This window comes from Quercus robur, chromosome 5 (genome assembly GCF_932294415.1).
Source record: "Quercus robur chromosome 5, dhQueRobu3.1, whole genome shotgun sequence".
Classification (NCBI taxonomy): Eukaryota; Viridiplantae; Streptophyta; class Magnoliopsida; order Fagales; family Fagaceae; genus Quercus; species Quercus robur.
Window position 1 is genome coordinate 86,451,758 of NC_065538.1, and position 17,675 is coordinate 86,469,432.

The 17,675-nt window shown below is 31.3% G+C and overlaps 2 protein-coding genes across 3 annotated transcripts; both read right to left on the bottom strand.

Annotated features, from left to right (window-relative positions):
- Positions 1–8,174: 8,174 nt before the first annotated feature.
- LOC126727562 (AAA-ATPase At3g50940-like) lies at positions 8,175–11,758 on the bottom strand. Of its 2 annotated transcripts, XM_050433285.1 has the most exons (3): positions 9,402–11,758; positions 9,010–9,311; positions 8,175–8,701 (listed from the first exon to the last, which is right to left on the bottom strand). In XM_050433285.1, the coding sequence occupies exons 1-3, from the start codon at positions 9,997–9,999 to the stop codon at positions 8,321–8,323; spliced, it is 1,281 nt and encodes a 426-aa protein (XP_050289242.1). In that variant the 5' UTR covers positions 10,000–11,758; the 3' UTR covers positions 8,175–8,320. The 2 variants fall into 2 exon arrangements, with proteins under 2 accessions (XP_050289242.1, XP_050289241.1); XM_050433284.1 differs by having other exon boundaries at positions 9,010–11,758.
- Positions 11,759–11,954: 196 nt separating this feature from the next.
- LOC126727564 (uncharacterized) lies at positions 11,955–13,634 on the bottom strand. The gene is made up of 2 exons (XM_050433287.1): positions 13,375–13,634; positions 11,955–12,414 (listed from the first exon to the last, which is right to left on the bottom strand). Exons 1-2 carry the CDS (start codon positions 13,520–13,522, stop codon positions 12,152–12,154), a joined length of 411 nt encoding a protein of 136 aa, XP_050289244.1. The 5' UTR covers positions 13,523–13,634; the 3' UTR covers positions 11,955–12,151.
- Between the last annotated feature and the right edge of the window lie 4,041 nt (positions 13,635–17,675).

The following is a 17,675-nucleotide window of genomic DNA, read 5'->3' on the forward strand; positions in this document are numbered from 1 at the left end:
GCAAAATAAGTATTAAATATTAAAATCATCGGAAATTGGGAATTAAATTAACCATTTTACTGTTGCAAATGGAATAATTTATGCAAAGTGAATCCAGATGTTGAAAAATGTTGATTCAAAGTTTTATATAATTTTGTCACTCAATGAATATATTGAATATTTGGATGGTTTAATTATTATCTCTAAATAACATTTTTTTTCTTATTTTAATTATTACCAATTAAGGATGGTTTTTTTTAGTATAATAAAAAGCAGAAAAAATATTTAATCATAGACCAATGTTGATTATTTAATTCACATTAGAAAAAAAAATTATCAAAAAAAAATATTGCATGCTATAGTCATAATTATTTAATCTAACAAATTAATCATAGTCCAATGTTGCAAGTCTATTTTCAAATAGGGGTAAGTTTGTCTATTTAAATCATTTCCACTCCTTTCTATCATAATTTTTAAAATATCCAAACAAGAGGAAGAGCTAATTACTCCCTTTTCCTTACTGATTTTAAAAACATCCAAATAAGGTGGTAGAAAACTATTCTCCACTACTTTCCTCCCTCTCTAAACTTCCAAACAGACCATTAAGGCATGCATTGACTGACCTATATTATTTAGGACGTTTTTTGCAAGTTGAAGGAAATTAAAAAAAAAAAAAAAAAAAAAAAAAAAAAAAAAAAGAGGATGTAAGCCAAAATTGTATTCTTTGTGGTTTGCAGGAATCGGAGTCCCTCATTTGGAAGTATATTTCTCCAAGTTTAAATTTGCAAACAAGTTCACTTTCACGCGTCATCTATTGAAGAAAGTCCTTTTGTTAAGACAAAATTGTCTATCACTTCGAAATTGCCTATCACTGAATAAAACAATGTTTTTATCCCTTTTTTTTTTTTTTTTAATGTTAATAGAGTGGGATGGGACATTGGGACTACATATGATGCATAGGAAGGTTGGGGCCTCGTGGCACAGCTAAAATCAATCAATTATGGACATTATTATTGATACTTCCCAACTTCTACGCCTTGACTTCCACTGAAAATGGACATTATTATTGATTTCAGTTTTCTGCAGGCTTTCAGATAATTGCTGCAAAGCGTAATAGAATAAATATCTTCTGTAGGACTCATGCATGATTGGCAAATTAACCTTAAACTAGTCGCAGATTCACGCAATACGTGGGAATATGCAACTATTTTATAATGTAGTATAATGTATGATTTATTCTAAAAAATGTACTGAAAATATTATTTCTAAAATTATTTTTCATCTCTCCATCTCTACAAATATAGCATTATATTATTATTATTTTTTTTTAACTTAGGTGCATTTGATTCATATTATTCCTTTTTTTTTTTTTTTGAGATAAAAGATAGAAATAGTATTCTTTTTTTCAAGTGGTCTATATTATTCAAACTTTTATATAGTGTGTTATGGTTTTTTTTTTTTTTCTACAACTAAAATTTTTAAGTTCCAAAATTAATTATTTGAATTTCTCGTTCTTTTAAGAAGATTATCATGATAACCAAACCTCATCACATATTTACAATTGTTATTACTCAAATAATTTATAGAGACATTCAAATACATAATCATCTCACTTCTAAAATATCTAAAAATTAACTCAAACCATAACTATAAGAGGGATGGAGACTACATGTGATATATAACTCAAAAAACACACCACCAAAGTGTATCATCCAAAAAAAAATCATCAATCTAAAATAGAGTTGCAAGATAGAATTAATAATACAAATAGAGAGAGAGAGAGAGAGAGAGTATTCACCTTTTTGTGTGAGCAAAATATGGACTGAATGGAATAGAAAATAAAAAAAAATTTATAGTAAAAAAAATTTGGGGCAAAGAAGAGTCAAAATAAAAGGAAGATGAAAGGATGGAGAAATTGTAAGGTTAAGGTATAGAGTAGTGGGGAGATAAAAAGGTAAAAGTAAATAAATGTTAGAGAAGGTATAATTGTAAAGTGGCATACTAATAAGGAGAAAAATAATTTAAAAAGATAGAAAATATTGAAAATAGGTTGTTGATGTGGCGCTAATGTGGCTCAACAAAAGTACAACAACATTAAACTCTATACTTCAGCTTTTAGATATATATAGATTTGTGCTACCGCCTACTTGGCTGGTTTTATACTTACATTATATTATTTGTTTGTGCTTCCGCATCCTGCACTTCTTCTATATTTGTGCTGCTTCTAACAAAATGTTGCCCATTTCATATTTAGCTTTTTTACTATTTTTCAATTGTTGTTTTAACATTTTTTTGTCATTACACCTGTTAATACCAAGTTTCTTAATAGTGCAAAAATAACACCATAAGTTAAATTATCATAATTAATAGTATCATTTTTACCAATTAATTCTTCTTTTACCTTATGAGCAAAGAGAGGAGGCAAACTAGCAATTAACTTTTCTTTCTAGTAAGGTTTTAAGCAGTCTTTCCTAAGCATGACTCTAGAGATGAAAACATCTTGGTACCATCTGTAATCAGACATAGTAGGACATAAATTGTTTAAATCTCACTGATTCTAGAAGAAATATTGGAAGGAGTACCAACAAAATGTTTAATAGTAGTATAAATCAAGGTATTGACTCCATCAGGAATACCTCAACCAATACTTTCATCAAAGATTGGTAGACCTTCATCATCTTTTTTGACAGATTTTCTAATGGATTCTCTAGATTCTTTAGTGAGATATTTTTCCCACCATCCACGAAGAGTTCCAGAAAAACCAGTAGTAAGAAGATCAACAATCTCAGCATGGTCAAGATTATGATTGGAAAGGTAAGCATTAGCAACCATAGACATGTGGCCCATTTTATTAATAATTTCTTGTTCAGACAAACCATCAATGTTCCATGCATAAAGTTTATCAGCAAAAACAAAAAATTGTGTTTGAAAAATTCTTTCTTCAAACAACATATCAGGAGGAGTAGGTTTTGAATACCAATTTTTGTAAAAGACATGGGATTGGTTTTTCCAATAAATCTTTTAATTTCTGGTAGTTCAAAAATAGTTTTATCTGAAGCAGAGGATGAAGAGTCAGAGTCGGTGTTTTCATCAAAAACAGTTTCTTTCTCTTTTCTTGAAATAGCCCAAGCAGTACTAGTAGAAGTACTTTGCTCAGTTTTTACTTTTAAATTAGAAAGCATTTGTTCAACCTTTTCAATGGTTTTAGCCTAAGAGGTTTTAAGACTCAACTTTTCTCTTTGACTGGGTAGATCAATCAAAGGTGTCTCAGGTTTGAAGAAGTAGGTTTCTCAACAATTTTATCTTCAATATGGTCAAACTGTTGACCGATAATGTGTAAGGAATTGTTAACAAAATTTTTTTGTTCAATAATTTTGTTTGTTTCAGTGGAAATAGGAGCATTAGTATCAATAACTTCAATTTTAAAAGGAGAGGCATTTATCTCAATCCCTTTACAGTTAATAATAATTGCATCTAGGGGCGGATGACTAGACCTAACAATGGTTTTGTCTTCTTTAACAAAATTTGATTTCCTTACCATATTCAAATTATTTTTTGAAACAAAGTGATTTTCAAGAAAATCAAAAAACAAAATATGCTTTTGTAATTGATTCATTTTTTCTTTCCATTTTCTTTTAACACGATCTTTTTCTTTTTGATCAAAAGTAGTTTGGTAGGTTTTTCTTTTATCTTTGTTTTTAATAGATTTAAATTCATTGAACAAAGCAACCATGTCAATTTCAAAGCTTTTGTTTAAAACTCTTAGTTGACTATGAATAATAGGGATTTGAAAATCAGAAGCAATTGGAGATCCGGATTCGGTCTCTTCTTCTTCTTCAATCTATGTGTTGAAGGAGGTTTTGTTTTTGTGGAGTAAAAAGTAGTGCTAACTTGGGAGTTGTTACTTGAAACTCCTTTTAGCTTTAAATCAAGTTTTTCAAAATTCGTTTGTAGAAATTCATTGAGATCTTAGTCTCTTTTTGAAATATCTTTAGATCCTAGAAAGGAATGTCTTCTTTCATTGATCATCAGGGGTTTATTTAAACTTATTTTAACAATTCCATCAAGATATTGTTGGATGTGATCAAGGTTTAATTCATCAAAAATAGGTTTAGTAGGTGGAGATTCTTGTTCCAACAACCATTCTTTGGGAAGATTAATATCTTTTCATTGAATCATATTTGGGACTTGAATCTTAGCATCAGGGGTGGAACATTGGATTAAAACAGTTTTTCCATCAGGGTCTTTTATCCTAGCATGAGGGTTAAGTTGAGTACTCAGAAGTCTGTAATAAATACGATAAATGAGAGCAATAGGTTTGCTGCCCTCATCCATATCATAACCAGAAGTTAAAATATTTAGAGTTAAAGCTTTAACAATATTAGGATCATCTAAAGCAAGAGAAATATCAAGATAACAGTTAAAGTAAACAGGACCATTGTACAAAGATGCAGTAATCATGCCAAGAATGCTATTATAAAACTTTTTAAATCTAGCATCTCTTAAACACATGAGAACAGAAGCATTAATACCTTTTCTAGTAAGAGATTTAACAGCAACTTGAACAAGGCCAATATGTAAATAACTCAATTTTTTAGCAAGGAAATCATTAATATTTATTTTAGAAAATAGGCAACATTTTTCATGAGTTTTTGAAATAGAATATGTTTGTTCCATAGTTCTAACTCTATATTGAGAACAAAAAGTATTTTCAGTCCAACTAGTCCTATAGATGGACTTAGGTTCAACTTTAGGAATATTCCATTTATGGAAATCCGGGAGATCAATTTCTTCAACAGTGTGGTCATCTTCATTTATAATATCAGGAGGGATACTAGTCCTGGAGCTAACAGAGGTTTAACACTCAATTATCATGTTTTTTTTTTTTTTTTTTTCCTATCATCGTTGCATTTCGTAACGCATACCCTAATCAACCCTATACCATAATTGTAACGCCCCAAAATCATAAGCAATAAAAATCTATTTAATCTGAATAATCCATAAAAATATTAAATGAAAGAAACCAGCAACCTCAAATCTCATCACAAATGTCAGAGCTCTAATCCACCAAAGAAAAAACATCCTCAAAATAATTTTCCAATACAATGTTTAATGTCATAAAAATAATAATAAAATCCTCAATTCCACAAAATAATTCATAATTGCTGTCTCTCAAGAATCTCTACTCCAATAATCCCTCTAATGTATCTGTAATAGGAAATAAAGGGGGTGAGATAACTCAATAAGTGGAATTCACTAACATTGGGGTGTGGGAACAAACCTTTCAAATAAATAATTCTTACAACAATTTCATAACTTGTAACTCATCAATATTTATCATCAAATACTTCATATATATATATATATATAAAATATCTTTATATTGTGAGCCATCATAATATATATATATATCATCACATAAACAATTTCCTAGGCTTTTCTCGTGGTCAACATTTACACCCCGTTGACAAGGTTGTGCTGTCCCCTTTTTGGGACTGGAACCTCCTTTTCATCCTCTTTCTTAAGGATGGCTCCTTTCGAATCTAAAGGTGCACTCCCTTGTTAAGGAGCTTCTCTTTTGGATCCTCAATAGTTTACTCCCTTGCTAAGGAGCTATCAAATGTGCACTGTTCCCTTTTCTAGGACCGTCCCTTGCTAAGAACTAGCTGCAGTATGATGGTCCCTTACTAAGGACTAAATATAATACTGAGTTTTTAATCACGACTTATCATAGGTTTTCAAAACACATTTCAATATGCTCACAAAAATAATCCATTCATAATTCTCAAAATATAAAGATATATTCACACATACAAGTTTAAATAAATTTAGGTTGTCCCACAAGTTTTTCATAAAACGAATAGTCAATGTGCATATCAAACATTTATAAAATATCAATTTATATATAGAATATCAACATATTTCTTTGATATAGAATAGTAACATATTTCTTTGATATAGAATAGTTTAATGATCAACACTGTTTTGGGAAAACCCCCAAAATTAGTAAACACCATTTACCTTTAGTTGCAAAATAAAAGGAATCAATCGCCCTTGAGTCACAATGAATCAGTAGAATTAAAGCCTAGCAACACCAAAAATAGGTCCATCAATACACGAATTTCCCACTAAAATCTGTTTTCATACTTAGACAATATAATCTTAGACAACACTAATATTTCCAAAATTTCACATTTATTTACGTAACTCTCTAGTTTACTTTCAGCTTTAATCTAATTGTTTTATTTCTCGCATTTTTACTATCTATTAATAAGCATAATTGTACTGCAACTCAATAAAACTCTAGCAATCCACTGTAGGTCTAGCCATCATATATTCTACTATTCCTTAGAAGCCACATGATATATATACCTATCTGATCAACCTAATATTTATATCTATTAATCAAAAGTAGAAGCCACATATTATAGTATTCTTAATTTATCAATCCGGTTGCCTATATTTTTCCCTTGATGCCACTAGACTAGTACTTGGACCATAACAAAAGTGTAATGGTTTGACAATCAACAATTGAGGCTATATGCGATTACATATTAACCACAAGCACCCTTTGCCCATTAAAATAATCATAGTTTTAGATCCAAGATGGCCATATACGGATATACATATAAAACCACGAAGCAACCTTTTTCCTTTCACATGATAAAGTCCAAGCCTATTACATAAAGCTTGTGGCCCTTTCCTGACATATTACCATTCCTTATCTAATATATTACAATTATAGGAGCCCTTTTCTATTAGTATAATGATAGTCTAGGTTCATGACAATTGCTAGCTATTGACTATTCAAACTTCTTAAATTTAGAGCAAGACAAACCATACCTGAACTACTTGTGCACAGCCGTAGAGAAGAAAAGAAACAGCTCACTCATGTGTTGCAGCTGAAAACAAAAGGAACTTTTTTATGTACATACCCATGTAACTTAAAAAAGGTAAAATCAAGGCCCATATATTTACTTATGTCATCTCACTTGGGCTTCATATCCCATAGTATTTATCTTATTTTTTATATCTTAGGCCCAAATCAATTTAATCCATTTAATTGTAGGCCTTCTTTATAATTTACGTACAATAATTAAATTGATATCAAAATTATGGGGTGTTACACCTCTCATGCCCTAATGCTCTCCTAGCAAACGGGCCTTATTATTCGGTTTTGGGACTTCTCTTTACAACTAAGGTGGTGTCAATGATGGTAAAAAGGAACACAACAAGGGAGTATTAAAAGTTTGGATGGAACAAGACATGATTATCAATAACACAACACCACTATCACCAGCCAGAAAAGAATGGCTCTGATACCCCATATATATATATATATATATATATATATCCCTTCTCTGTTCAAGTTCATGTTACACCAAGATAGTAATATGACTCACTCTGGGTTTGTTTCCTTTGATAAAAATTTTGATGCTCAATTGCCGCTTTGGTTCAACCACTGGTGGATCCAATTTGGTTCTATTACTGAAATATTTCTAGGACCTCTGGCTGGTTCTTTCAAATATTTCACAAGTGTTTACAAAACAAATTCACATGGTGCAAAATTTCTTGCTACACTTCATTTTGTTAAAAAATACGAGATCCCGTGGATATTAAAATGGCAATATGTTAAGGAAGATGATGTTCTTACTCGACAATGGTTTGTTAAATGGTGGGACAAATAATGCTTGCCATGTTCATGAGTTCAATTTCGTGTTTAGATAAATATGGCAAGCATTATTTGACAGTGATAGAATATTAAGGACATTAAGAGCCAAGGCAGGTGTTGCAAATAGGATTGAACTCATGAACATTGTCAATAAGCATATCTGGTTTTTTCATGAACCAAGATGGATTTACTAATTTGGTTCTCTTTTGAGAAACTATTTGGCTTTTGGTTTCCTCAAAATCCGAAGAATGTAGGTATCCCAACATATATCCAGAAAAACACTCTCTTTACCCAAATTAAAAAGTACGTGAAATTCTGAAACACCCCATTAGAAGGGTCGTTTTGAATGTCATTGTGACCTTTTCAACTCATTGTATGAATCATACGGATGTGTGAAACACTGGTTTATTAATGTGAGGCATTTGACAATTTGCTAGCGCATTTATAATCTTTTAAATGAATTAGCATACTCTGTTGATACCAATGCAAATAATCACTTTATTATGAAGCAAGGGAAATGGCATGTGGCATGCTTGGCATTTTTGAATTGAAGAAACTTCTGGACAAAAATTCATCTGGTTTATCACATAAATCCTGGATAACAATGAAAAAAGGCCCTTCTCTATTAGCCTAAAATATGCTTTCTTGATCTAATTATTTTTTATTTACTCAGATGTTGTTACTAATAACTTTATCTCCTTCATTCATCTTGTTCTGGAGGAAGTTCAGTAGTCCTTGAAGGGAAGCTTCAGTGTCTTTGTTTCTCATCAGCTCCCCTGCAACTTCTGCAGGAGTGACCTTTACATCCTCTATGAGCCTTTCGATCTGTTGAAAGAGACCGTGACGGCAAAGCCCCAGATGGTTCAAAGCAAGGTGCTTGAATACAGAAGGGGTGCAATGTGACATGCAAATATGCACATCCATACGACCAGGTCTCAACAAAGCAGGATCGAGTTGTTCTTTGTAATTGGTCGTGAAAATGATGACACGCTCATCACCACAACATGACCAAAGACCATCTATGAAATTGACCAATCCTGAGAGAGTCATCTGTTTATAAATCAAAGCAAATGTTAGAGAGAATTTTACTTCAAGGCTATAATGCACCTATGTAAGAAAAATCGATTTGCCTAATTTGTAGTATCCATTTTCTTTTTAGCCATGCCTCCCTTATTATCTAGAAACTAGCTGTTACCAATTCCTCTCTTTTATATCCATGTAAGATTGCTTAAAATCTAAAAGGCATAGTTTAAGAAGTATTAGTCAAAATTTGTGGGAGTCTTAAATAATTAACACTATAATTTGTTTCTAGTCTTATAGGTGAAACACAGACAACTGTAGTATATAATGACGATTACCTTATTGTTTCCAGTATTGTGATCATTCTCATTTTCCCGGTTTTCTAGCTTGATAGAGCAATCAATATCCTCTATGACAAGTATTGATCTGCCAGGCATGCTGAGCAACAAAAGCCTGAGTTCAGTATTGTACCTGACCTCAGATAGATCCAAGTCATAGATGTCGAAATTCAAATAATTTGCCATTGCTGCAATCAAACTTGATTTTCCTGTACCCGGGGGACCATATAATAAGTACCCTCGTTTCCAAGCTTTCCCAATTCTTTTGTAGTACTCCTTCCCATTCAAAAAGTTGTTCAAATCTTCCATCAGTTCCTTCTTAAGCTCGGAATCCATGGCAAGGGTCTTGAACGTCATTGGGTGATTGAGATTGACTGCATTGAGGTCCCAACATGATCTATATGCTATAACCGTGCGTAGCTTCACTGTTTTGCACTCATCTCTAATGGACTTTGCTCTTCTTAAAATATATGGCAAGTAGGAACTTAATACCTTGTCTTTATGTCGCTTGTGAAAACTTAGCTCATAGGATCTGACCTCTGACCTCAGAGTGGCATTAAGATCACTCATGTTTTGATTTCTGCAATTTGATGACTCAACTTGTGTACAAACCAAGCTCCAATTCATCTGTATATTTTCAAAAACATCAACTATCTCTTCATTTCGATCCAAGGTAACTACTAAACTTTTTTCATTCTCGTCTTTGCCCACTCTAACTCTTTGAACTGAGGAGCTAGTTATGGTACCTAAGTAGACCTCTGCCGCATCAAACATTTGATTCTTTGAGAGACCTTGGAATTCTTCTATCACAATGGTGAATCGAGAAGAGAAAAGTCTGGAAAGGTTATGTAAATGAGAGGATAGGTAGCGGTGGATATCATTTGGTATGTAATCATAGGCAATGCTCCTAACCAGCATTGCTGTTGCAGCAACAGTGGCTGCTGTTGACAGTAGTTTTTGAACATTGGGAATTCTTTGGTTTAGGGACATTTTCAGAGAGCACAATCTTGTGGCAATACGTAATTTTGAAATAATTTTTTGAGAAAAAGGCTTTTACAAGATTTATGCTCTTGAGGGACACTAAAAACTCTCCTACAATTTTTGTGGGATGCCTCAATGAGTTTATAAGGTGGAGTCTAGAAAAATTTTGTATTGCCATTCCTCTACATAGACTTTTATTATTATTATTATTATTTTTTGATGAATATGTTTTCATAGAAATGATCCTGACATTTCTAAGCTGACTTTTAAATTCTTATATTGAAAAGTAATTTGGTCTCAAATTGTCCTTTATTCTCTTTTGACAAGGAAATCAATGAGAGAAGCTTCTTTGGACTTCAAGGTATTGTCAAATTACTTGCAGGGAAAGGCATGAATATGACCAGCTTGAAAGACAGCAAGCAACCAAGGTTGAAGTTAGCAGCAACACAAGCAGAATATTATAAACTCAAAAATGACGTCTCCTTTTGGTCAGCACAAAAAGTATATGATTGGCAAAATTCCAAGTTAGAGTGAATTGTCATCTTCTTCCCTAATTTACTTTTTTGTTTTGTCCTTGAAACTCTGATATTCTTGTCAAGTTGGTCATTCCATCCATTGCCATTTTACTCCATAAATTACATATATGATGCAACTCTGTTTTACTATACTTCAACAATTTTATAAATATTAATGGATGGACGGACTAATTTGATAGAAATGTTACATTTAAGGACTAAAATGACAAAATAAATTTAATGACCCGAAATAATAATTCACCCAAATAAACTTAATAGACTATTTAAAACAAAGATTGTAGATTATGCAACCACAGAGTCTTTGGTAGGGAAGATGATGACAAAATTTCTAAATTGTGTTAAACTTAAACATGCTTTATGATGTTTGCTAAGTGACTGATAGAGGCGATGTAATTTCAAGCATTAATTTCACAAAAACTGGCCTTCAAGAACTCTACATCATGAATTATCTTAGGATTTCCCTGAGAGTATCACTTAAAATTTATCCATTTCAATTCAAGTAATTTTGTAAATTATTATTATTATTATTATTATTTTGTCTAGTTCATATCCTGACCCTTGATGAATAATGGAGATGACAACAATACAATTTTTCTTTTTCTTAAATTTTTTTCAAATTTCCTAAGTGAGTTAAACATGCTTTCTTATGTTTGCTTATCAATTACTAGAGTATGAAATTTCAAGTATTTGAAATGATGAAATGAAATTTAAAGAACTCTACATCATAATTTAGAATTATACATACCTATTATTATAAAAACTCCCAAGAATATCAATAATTTAGAATTATACATTGCTATTTATATAATATTGACTTTTTTTTCCTTTTTGGTTTAGTGGTCAAGTTACTTAAAATTTAAAGGGTATTTATTTATTAGCTTTTGTTACTTACCAACGCAAGTGGGACCTGTTTTTATCCTCCTCAACGAGTGCACAGGGAACCGTTAACATACTCCTATTCCATTAACATACTACTTTATTTATAGATAAAATAGAGTTTAAACATAAGACATCAGCTCCTCACATTTCCATTATCATCTTCTTGTACATTGTATATCTCATAATGCACACTTCTCACATACATTTTAGCCACTTCTCAATTTTTCCATTACTTCTGCTCCAACTTTGATCATAATTGTTCATGAATATCTTGACAATGATAATTAAGAGGGTCTTCTAATCATATATACGAGACCAACTTTCAATACAATAACAAAAGAACACACAAAGAAAAAGAGTTTTCAAGCGGGAAAAATTCTAACAAACCAATGCTTTTACATGCTTAAGAGCTGATAAATGCTATCTACTTCTAAGTGTGTCAATTCACCAATACCATCTAAGAAGTGGAAGGGACTAGTGGGAAACCTAGAGCAGGAACAGATGACAGTCAAGCACTAATTAGCATATTAAGATGGCTATATATACGAGTTTTTCTTGCAAATGCAAATTTCATAGAGAGCAACTTCTAATCAAGTTCCAGAACAGAAAGGAACCACCAAACAGAAAATCATCTGCCATATAGCACAATATGACCAAATAAAAAATACTGTTGACAAGAACCACATTGTATACATAGCACTGACATGAAAGGTTGATCCTTCTTCATACTCATAAACTTGCTTGAATCATCCTGGACCAACTTTAGGAATGTCATAATGCTCACTCATGTTTGCCAGATACTGGTTGAAATCCTGAATCCTGTCACGGTGAGATTTATTAGCTACCTTAGCTAATCTATGAACATCAATTTGCTCCCTCTGTTCAATATATCGCCTTTCTGCAGGAGTGAGATGATCATCACAATGAACAGTCTTCCCATCGCCACTCATTTTTTTGGCATCATCTACATCTTCCTCGTTAGGATCAATGGATAGCTCTGCACTTTCACCTGCACCAAATAATAAGAAAAATGAATGACAAATATACAGTCATGATGTTCAACAATTAGAATGGAAAGTGCAAAAGATATGGACCAAACAAAATGGTTACAGTGTTCAAACAATCTCTGGATTTAACAGCAGCCTCTACTCCATACTTTTCACTCTGTCTTCTTTGGATAACATATATAGTCCAATTCTTAGCAAATTTTAATATTTTCATTCAAATCAAGTTAATAGTGAGAGTTTCCAAATCTCAGAACAAGAAAAGAACAACCTTTCTTGGAAATATATAGAAATCAAATTTGCAGCAAATTTCAAGTCTGCCATTTCAAGACTTCAGTGCAGGAATACCAAGTAGTTGACCACTACCATTGCCATGTACACAGTACGAAGAAAGCTGCTTTCAGCACAAGAACCAGAGGTAGTAACTGTGCACATGGTTACCTATGGTTTGCAAACATGGTCATGACTAAGATTTGCTGTAACTGGCTTTATCCAGCCTATTGAAAATGAACACTGCATTGGTCTAATTCTTTGCAACTCTGAACTTTCACTGGCTATCTCCATACAGAATACAGATGAACCAAAAAATATTTCTAACAAATTGGAACGAAACAAACTTGGCGCTCCATTGAGGCTACTGAGAAATCGCTGGTTTAATTAAAAGATTTATGCCAGAGAACTCTTTTCGATTGGCCAAGGTGTTTGGGTTCCTCGAATTGCTCTTCTGTCCTAGAGTTTCCTTTTTTCTCTTAGACTAGTCCCTTGAGTCCTTTAGTTCTTTGTTATTGTTAACATCTTGTACTTTCATTCTCTGTTTCTTTTTTGTTATGAATAATATTACTTTTATTACCTATCCAAAAAAAAAAAATTAAGAGCAGCTTACACTGCTCAACCTTTTTCTTTTTTTGACAATAGGTACATGCAAAATACAAGACTGAATTGGAGATGAACAGAAAATACCAAACCTGGTGGAAGCTCATTTTCTGTAACCTCTGAAATCTGATCCTGACGTTTCTTGTTTTTCTTTTTCTTCTTCAGTCCACCAGCCTTCACATCCAGGGCTTTTCCCTTCAGCTTCAGCTTTCCCCCAACCACATTCTCATAACCTGACATTCTCTCTCTCTCTCTCTCAGTTTTCCGGTTAGGGTTTGGATTTTGGGGGTGGGTTCTTTTTTTGATTTTACGGTGGGGGTAGGGGACGACACCGTTTGGGGATTTGCTTGCTTTTTCTTTTTTTTCTTTTTTTTTTTAAGGTTTATATAAAAATTAAGAAATAAATAAGTAAATAAAAATTAAATATTAATTTAAGGGCAAAACAGGGTCATTTTGGGGGGATTTAACCAAGTTAATGGATAACTGGAGTGAGGGGTTTTGAAACTTTAGGGACTAATATGAAAAATAGTGAAACTTAAAAAGTGAATTTTGGAATTTGAAAAAAAAAAAATTAATGTCATTATATAGATCTCAAAATGATTGATAATTAGAGTGTTTTCGGTAGTTTTCTAAATTCTTGTACTATTTGAAAAAGTAAACAATTACAGTTGTCTTTCACCTACTTACTTTGTTCTCCGTCTTCTACTTGACCTCCACCACTGCTTGTTCTTGTCCCCCATCACCAACATATAGCCCAAATGGTCAAATCAATTTTTTTTTAATAATTTGTTCTTTTTTTTTAGTTATTATTCATGTTAAATTTCATGACAATCGGATATTATTTACCATTCGTTTAACAAACTTATTTTTTATGCATAATTTTAAACATAACAAAGATGGTGCCTATTTCTACAATTTTAAATTGGATTATTATTATCACGAACTGATTCCAATCCCTAATAAAACAAAATGGTGCGGTCCAATAATTAAACTGAGCTTCTCATGTGATACGCTTGTATGCTATAAATTTATTATAAAATATTTGATAGGAATTATTTGATGACTAGATTATAATAGGAAAAAGTTTAATATTTGAGGAATAATACTCATTAAATATTATAATATTTGAGGAATAAGATTCAATTATTTACAAGCCATTAGATAAACGGAAAATAAAAAATTTCAATATTATAATAATTTAAAATATGAACCAATTGTAGGGTCCGTTTGGATACAGCTGAAAACTGAAAACTGAAACTGAAAACTGAAAAACACTGTAGCAAAATAATTTTTAAATATGTGAATAGTATCGTGGGACCCACTTTTAATGAAAAAGTTGCTAAAAAATCTATTTTGTGGGACCCATGAACAGTGCATAAAAGCACTGTTCACAACAAAAAAAGTCAAAAAGTTACGGCTTGACCAAAAAAAAAAAAAAAAAAAATATTTCTGAAACGTAAACGTGCGTCTGGGAAGCAAAACGCGCTTCCCAAACGCACTCGTAATATCGTTTGCGTAAATTGACAAATATTTAATTACTTTTCAAACTTAAGAACATAATTATCTTTTTTTTTTTTATATATTCTTAATTATGTGTAAAATCGTTTTTGTATTTTTTTTTTTTACACCAAACTTGTACAGTGTAAATTATATTTTTGCATATATACGCGTTTGTGTGTTTTAATACACTTATTGATTGATTAGATTCAAGTAATGGAGAAGCCAAAAAATTATATAATGGGTGAGGAAGTTTATTCTAAAGTTTAGAATCTAAACCATGCAATCATGGAATCTATTAATTCTATTTCTTCCCATCAAAATCTAAACTAATTAAGCATAATGTGTACAACTAATATTCTAAACCGTTCGCAGTGGTATTGGCACCCGAATGTATTTCTTTCTTTTTCTTTTTCTTTTTCTTTTTTAATTAAAAGAGAATGAGAAGTGTAAAATTGAGCTGTTTGATCCCTCCATAGCATCTAAAAATGACTATGTCGAAGTATTAAAATTATGCTTAAATGATTAAATTCATTATTTCCTAATAACTTAAAATTTTAAGATAATAGTTAATTTAACATAGTATCAGAGTAGGAGATCTTGTGTTCCATCTCTAGACTTACTCTATCTCCCATTTAAAATATTGAAAATCACACTTCTTGTACCTTACTTATTAAGAGGGAATTAAGGCCCAACATGTGAGTGTGGGAGTGTTAGAATTATAGTTAATTGATTGAATTTATCTTCTGCTTCTTTTCTTTTTTCTTTTTGAGAAATATATCATTTTCTAATAGTTTAAACTTTTAGGACAATTGGTAATTTAATATGAAGTATTAGCTTTGAAACATTTATGGTTTCCTAAAAAAAATAGAAAAAACATTTATAGAATAATGAATCTTGCTCATGGAGAAGATGACATCCTTGCTTTGCAAGCATAGAGAAATTGATTGCCTTGGAATCATGAAAACCCGCACCCCCTTTCTTTCTAGGAATAGTAAGCTTTTTCCAACAGAGCCAATGGATTACTCATGTGTTGGATTGTCTCCACAAAAATTTGGCACATATAGCATTGAGTTCCTTGCACAACTTGATTGGGAGCTTAAACACACTCATTGTGTAGGTTGGTATGATTTGGGCTTGATTAGGATTTCTTCACTTGCTTGAGACAAAAACTTACCATTCCATTAAAACAAACAAAGCCTCCAGAGAATATAGATTGTCTTATACCTAGTCCATCCCTAATTGATCTCATGGATTTAGTAACCTGAAACACAATTAGGAGACATCATTTAGATTACCGTGGCTGTCACAAATCTTTTTCCTACAATAATCATATAACATCTCTAGTTTTTTCCTTTTTTATGCAATAGTTTCTCTACTTCTTTCACACATATTGCGGCAAAAATGGGCAAATACCCATTTCTAGCAAAATCTTCAACGATATGCCCCCTTTCTGAAACTATTTAGGTTTATGCCCCTATTTTGAAACTCAATTTTCTAAAAATCGAGTTTCACATTGAAACTCGATTTTTAGAAAATTGAGTTATAGGCAAATTTCGAAGCTTAAAAAATATATATATATATATATATATTTGTGGAACACAAGTTCCACTTGAAATTTTTCAAGAAACTTGAGTTCATGGAACTTGAATTCTTCACTGAAACTCGATTTTATTATAATCGAGTTTCAAAACAAGGGCATATGCCTAAATAGTTTCAGAAATGAGACATATTACTGGAAATTTTGCCAGAAAGAGGTATTTGCCCATTTTTGCCCACATATTGCAGAACAAAATCTTGGACAATATTTGATACGATTAAGGTCATTATAGGACATGACATCTTCATGCCCTACTGCAAAGCACAACCATAATCCACATTATCACTAATTCTATCAGCATGCTTTCATGTATATTTCTTCTATAGATTATAGAAATCTTTGGCTTTTTCAAAGTTCAATGCCCCTGATTCTTAATAATACATATTATCATCAGGCATGATGAGCTTTCGTAATGAAATTGTTGTTAGAAATTTAATTTTTTATTTAAACAAATAGTTGTAATTTTTGGCATAATGTGATGTCTTTAGATCCAACTGAATTTTCCTTCAACTCCTATCCGTTGCTTATGGTCATGAGCTTTTAGAAGAAAATAAATAATATATTTATTAAGTCATCAGAGGTTGCATCTACTTCTAGGGTTTTAAATTGGATTTTATTGGTTTCACAAAAAAAAAAAAAAACAAAAAACAAAAAACAAAAAAAGGATTTTATTGTTATTATAAATTTAATCCGATGTTAATAAAACAAAAAGTTGCGACCCAATTGATTTTTTTTTTTTTTTTTTTTTTGAGAAGAAGGTTCGATCCAATAGATTAAATGTATTAGATTGATGTATTGGAGAAGCCAAAATTATTTAATGGGTGGCCAATTTTATATGAAAAACTATAGAGTTAGTCACCTATTCAAATAATAATTCGTTTTCGATGATAATAATAATAATTTTTTAAACAATTCAAATTCTAATGAAAATATAATAAAAGCTATAAGTAGAAAAATATCATCATGTATATGTATACAAATTTTTTTTTTTTTTTTTTTGAGAATCTTATATGTATACAAATTTGAAATTAGTAAACATTTTAATCAATTTAGCTTACTAAATGGCACTCAGACTTAATTCACTTTACATTTAATATAAGCAATATCATTTTTTTTATAAATAGTTCATAAATCAGTTTCGTAATTATAAAACATAAAGAGTACCAAGAGAAAGGTTCATGTAGAATGAAAAATGGTTGCCAGAGATTCAAAATTGATAATGTAGGTGACTTCAACAAATTTTCATTTTTCTTTTATATTTTATTATTGCTTAGAATTACAAAAAAGAATATCGAA

Excerpts from the sequence above, each read along its gene's own strand:
- LOC126727562 (XM_050433284.1), bottom strand. The coding sequence starts at position 9,999 with ATGTCCCTAAACCAAAGAATTCCCAATGTTCAAAAACTACTGTCAACA. Across the intron at positions 8,702-9,009 it reads ACAATACTGGAAACAATAAG|ATGACTCTCTCAGGATTGGT; the intron begins GTAATCGTCATT and ends ATTTATAAACAG.
- LOC126727564 (XM_050433287.1), bottom strand. The coding sequence starts at position 13,522 with ATGTCAGGTTATGAGAATGTGGTTGGGGGAAAGCTGAAGCTGAAGGGA. Across the intron at positions 12,415-13,374 it reads AGAAAATGAGCTTCCACCAG|GTGAAAGTGCAGAGCTATCC; the intron begins GTTTGGTATTTT and ends TATTTGGTGCAG.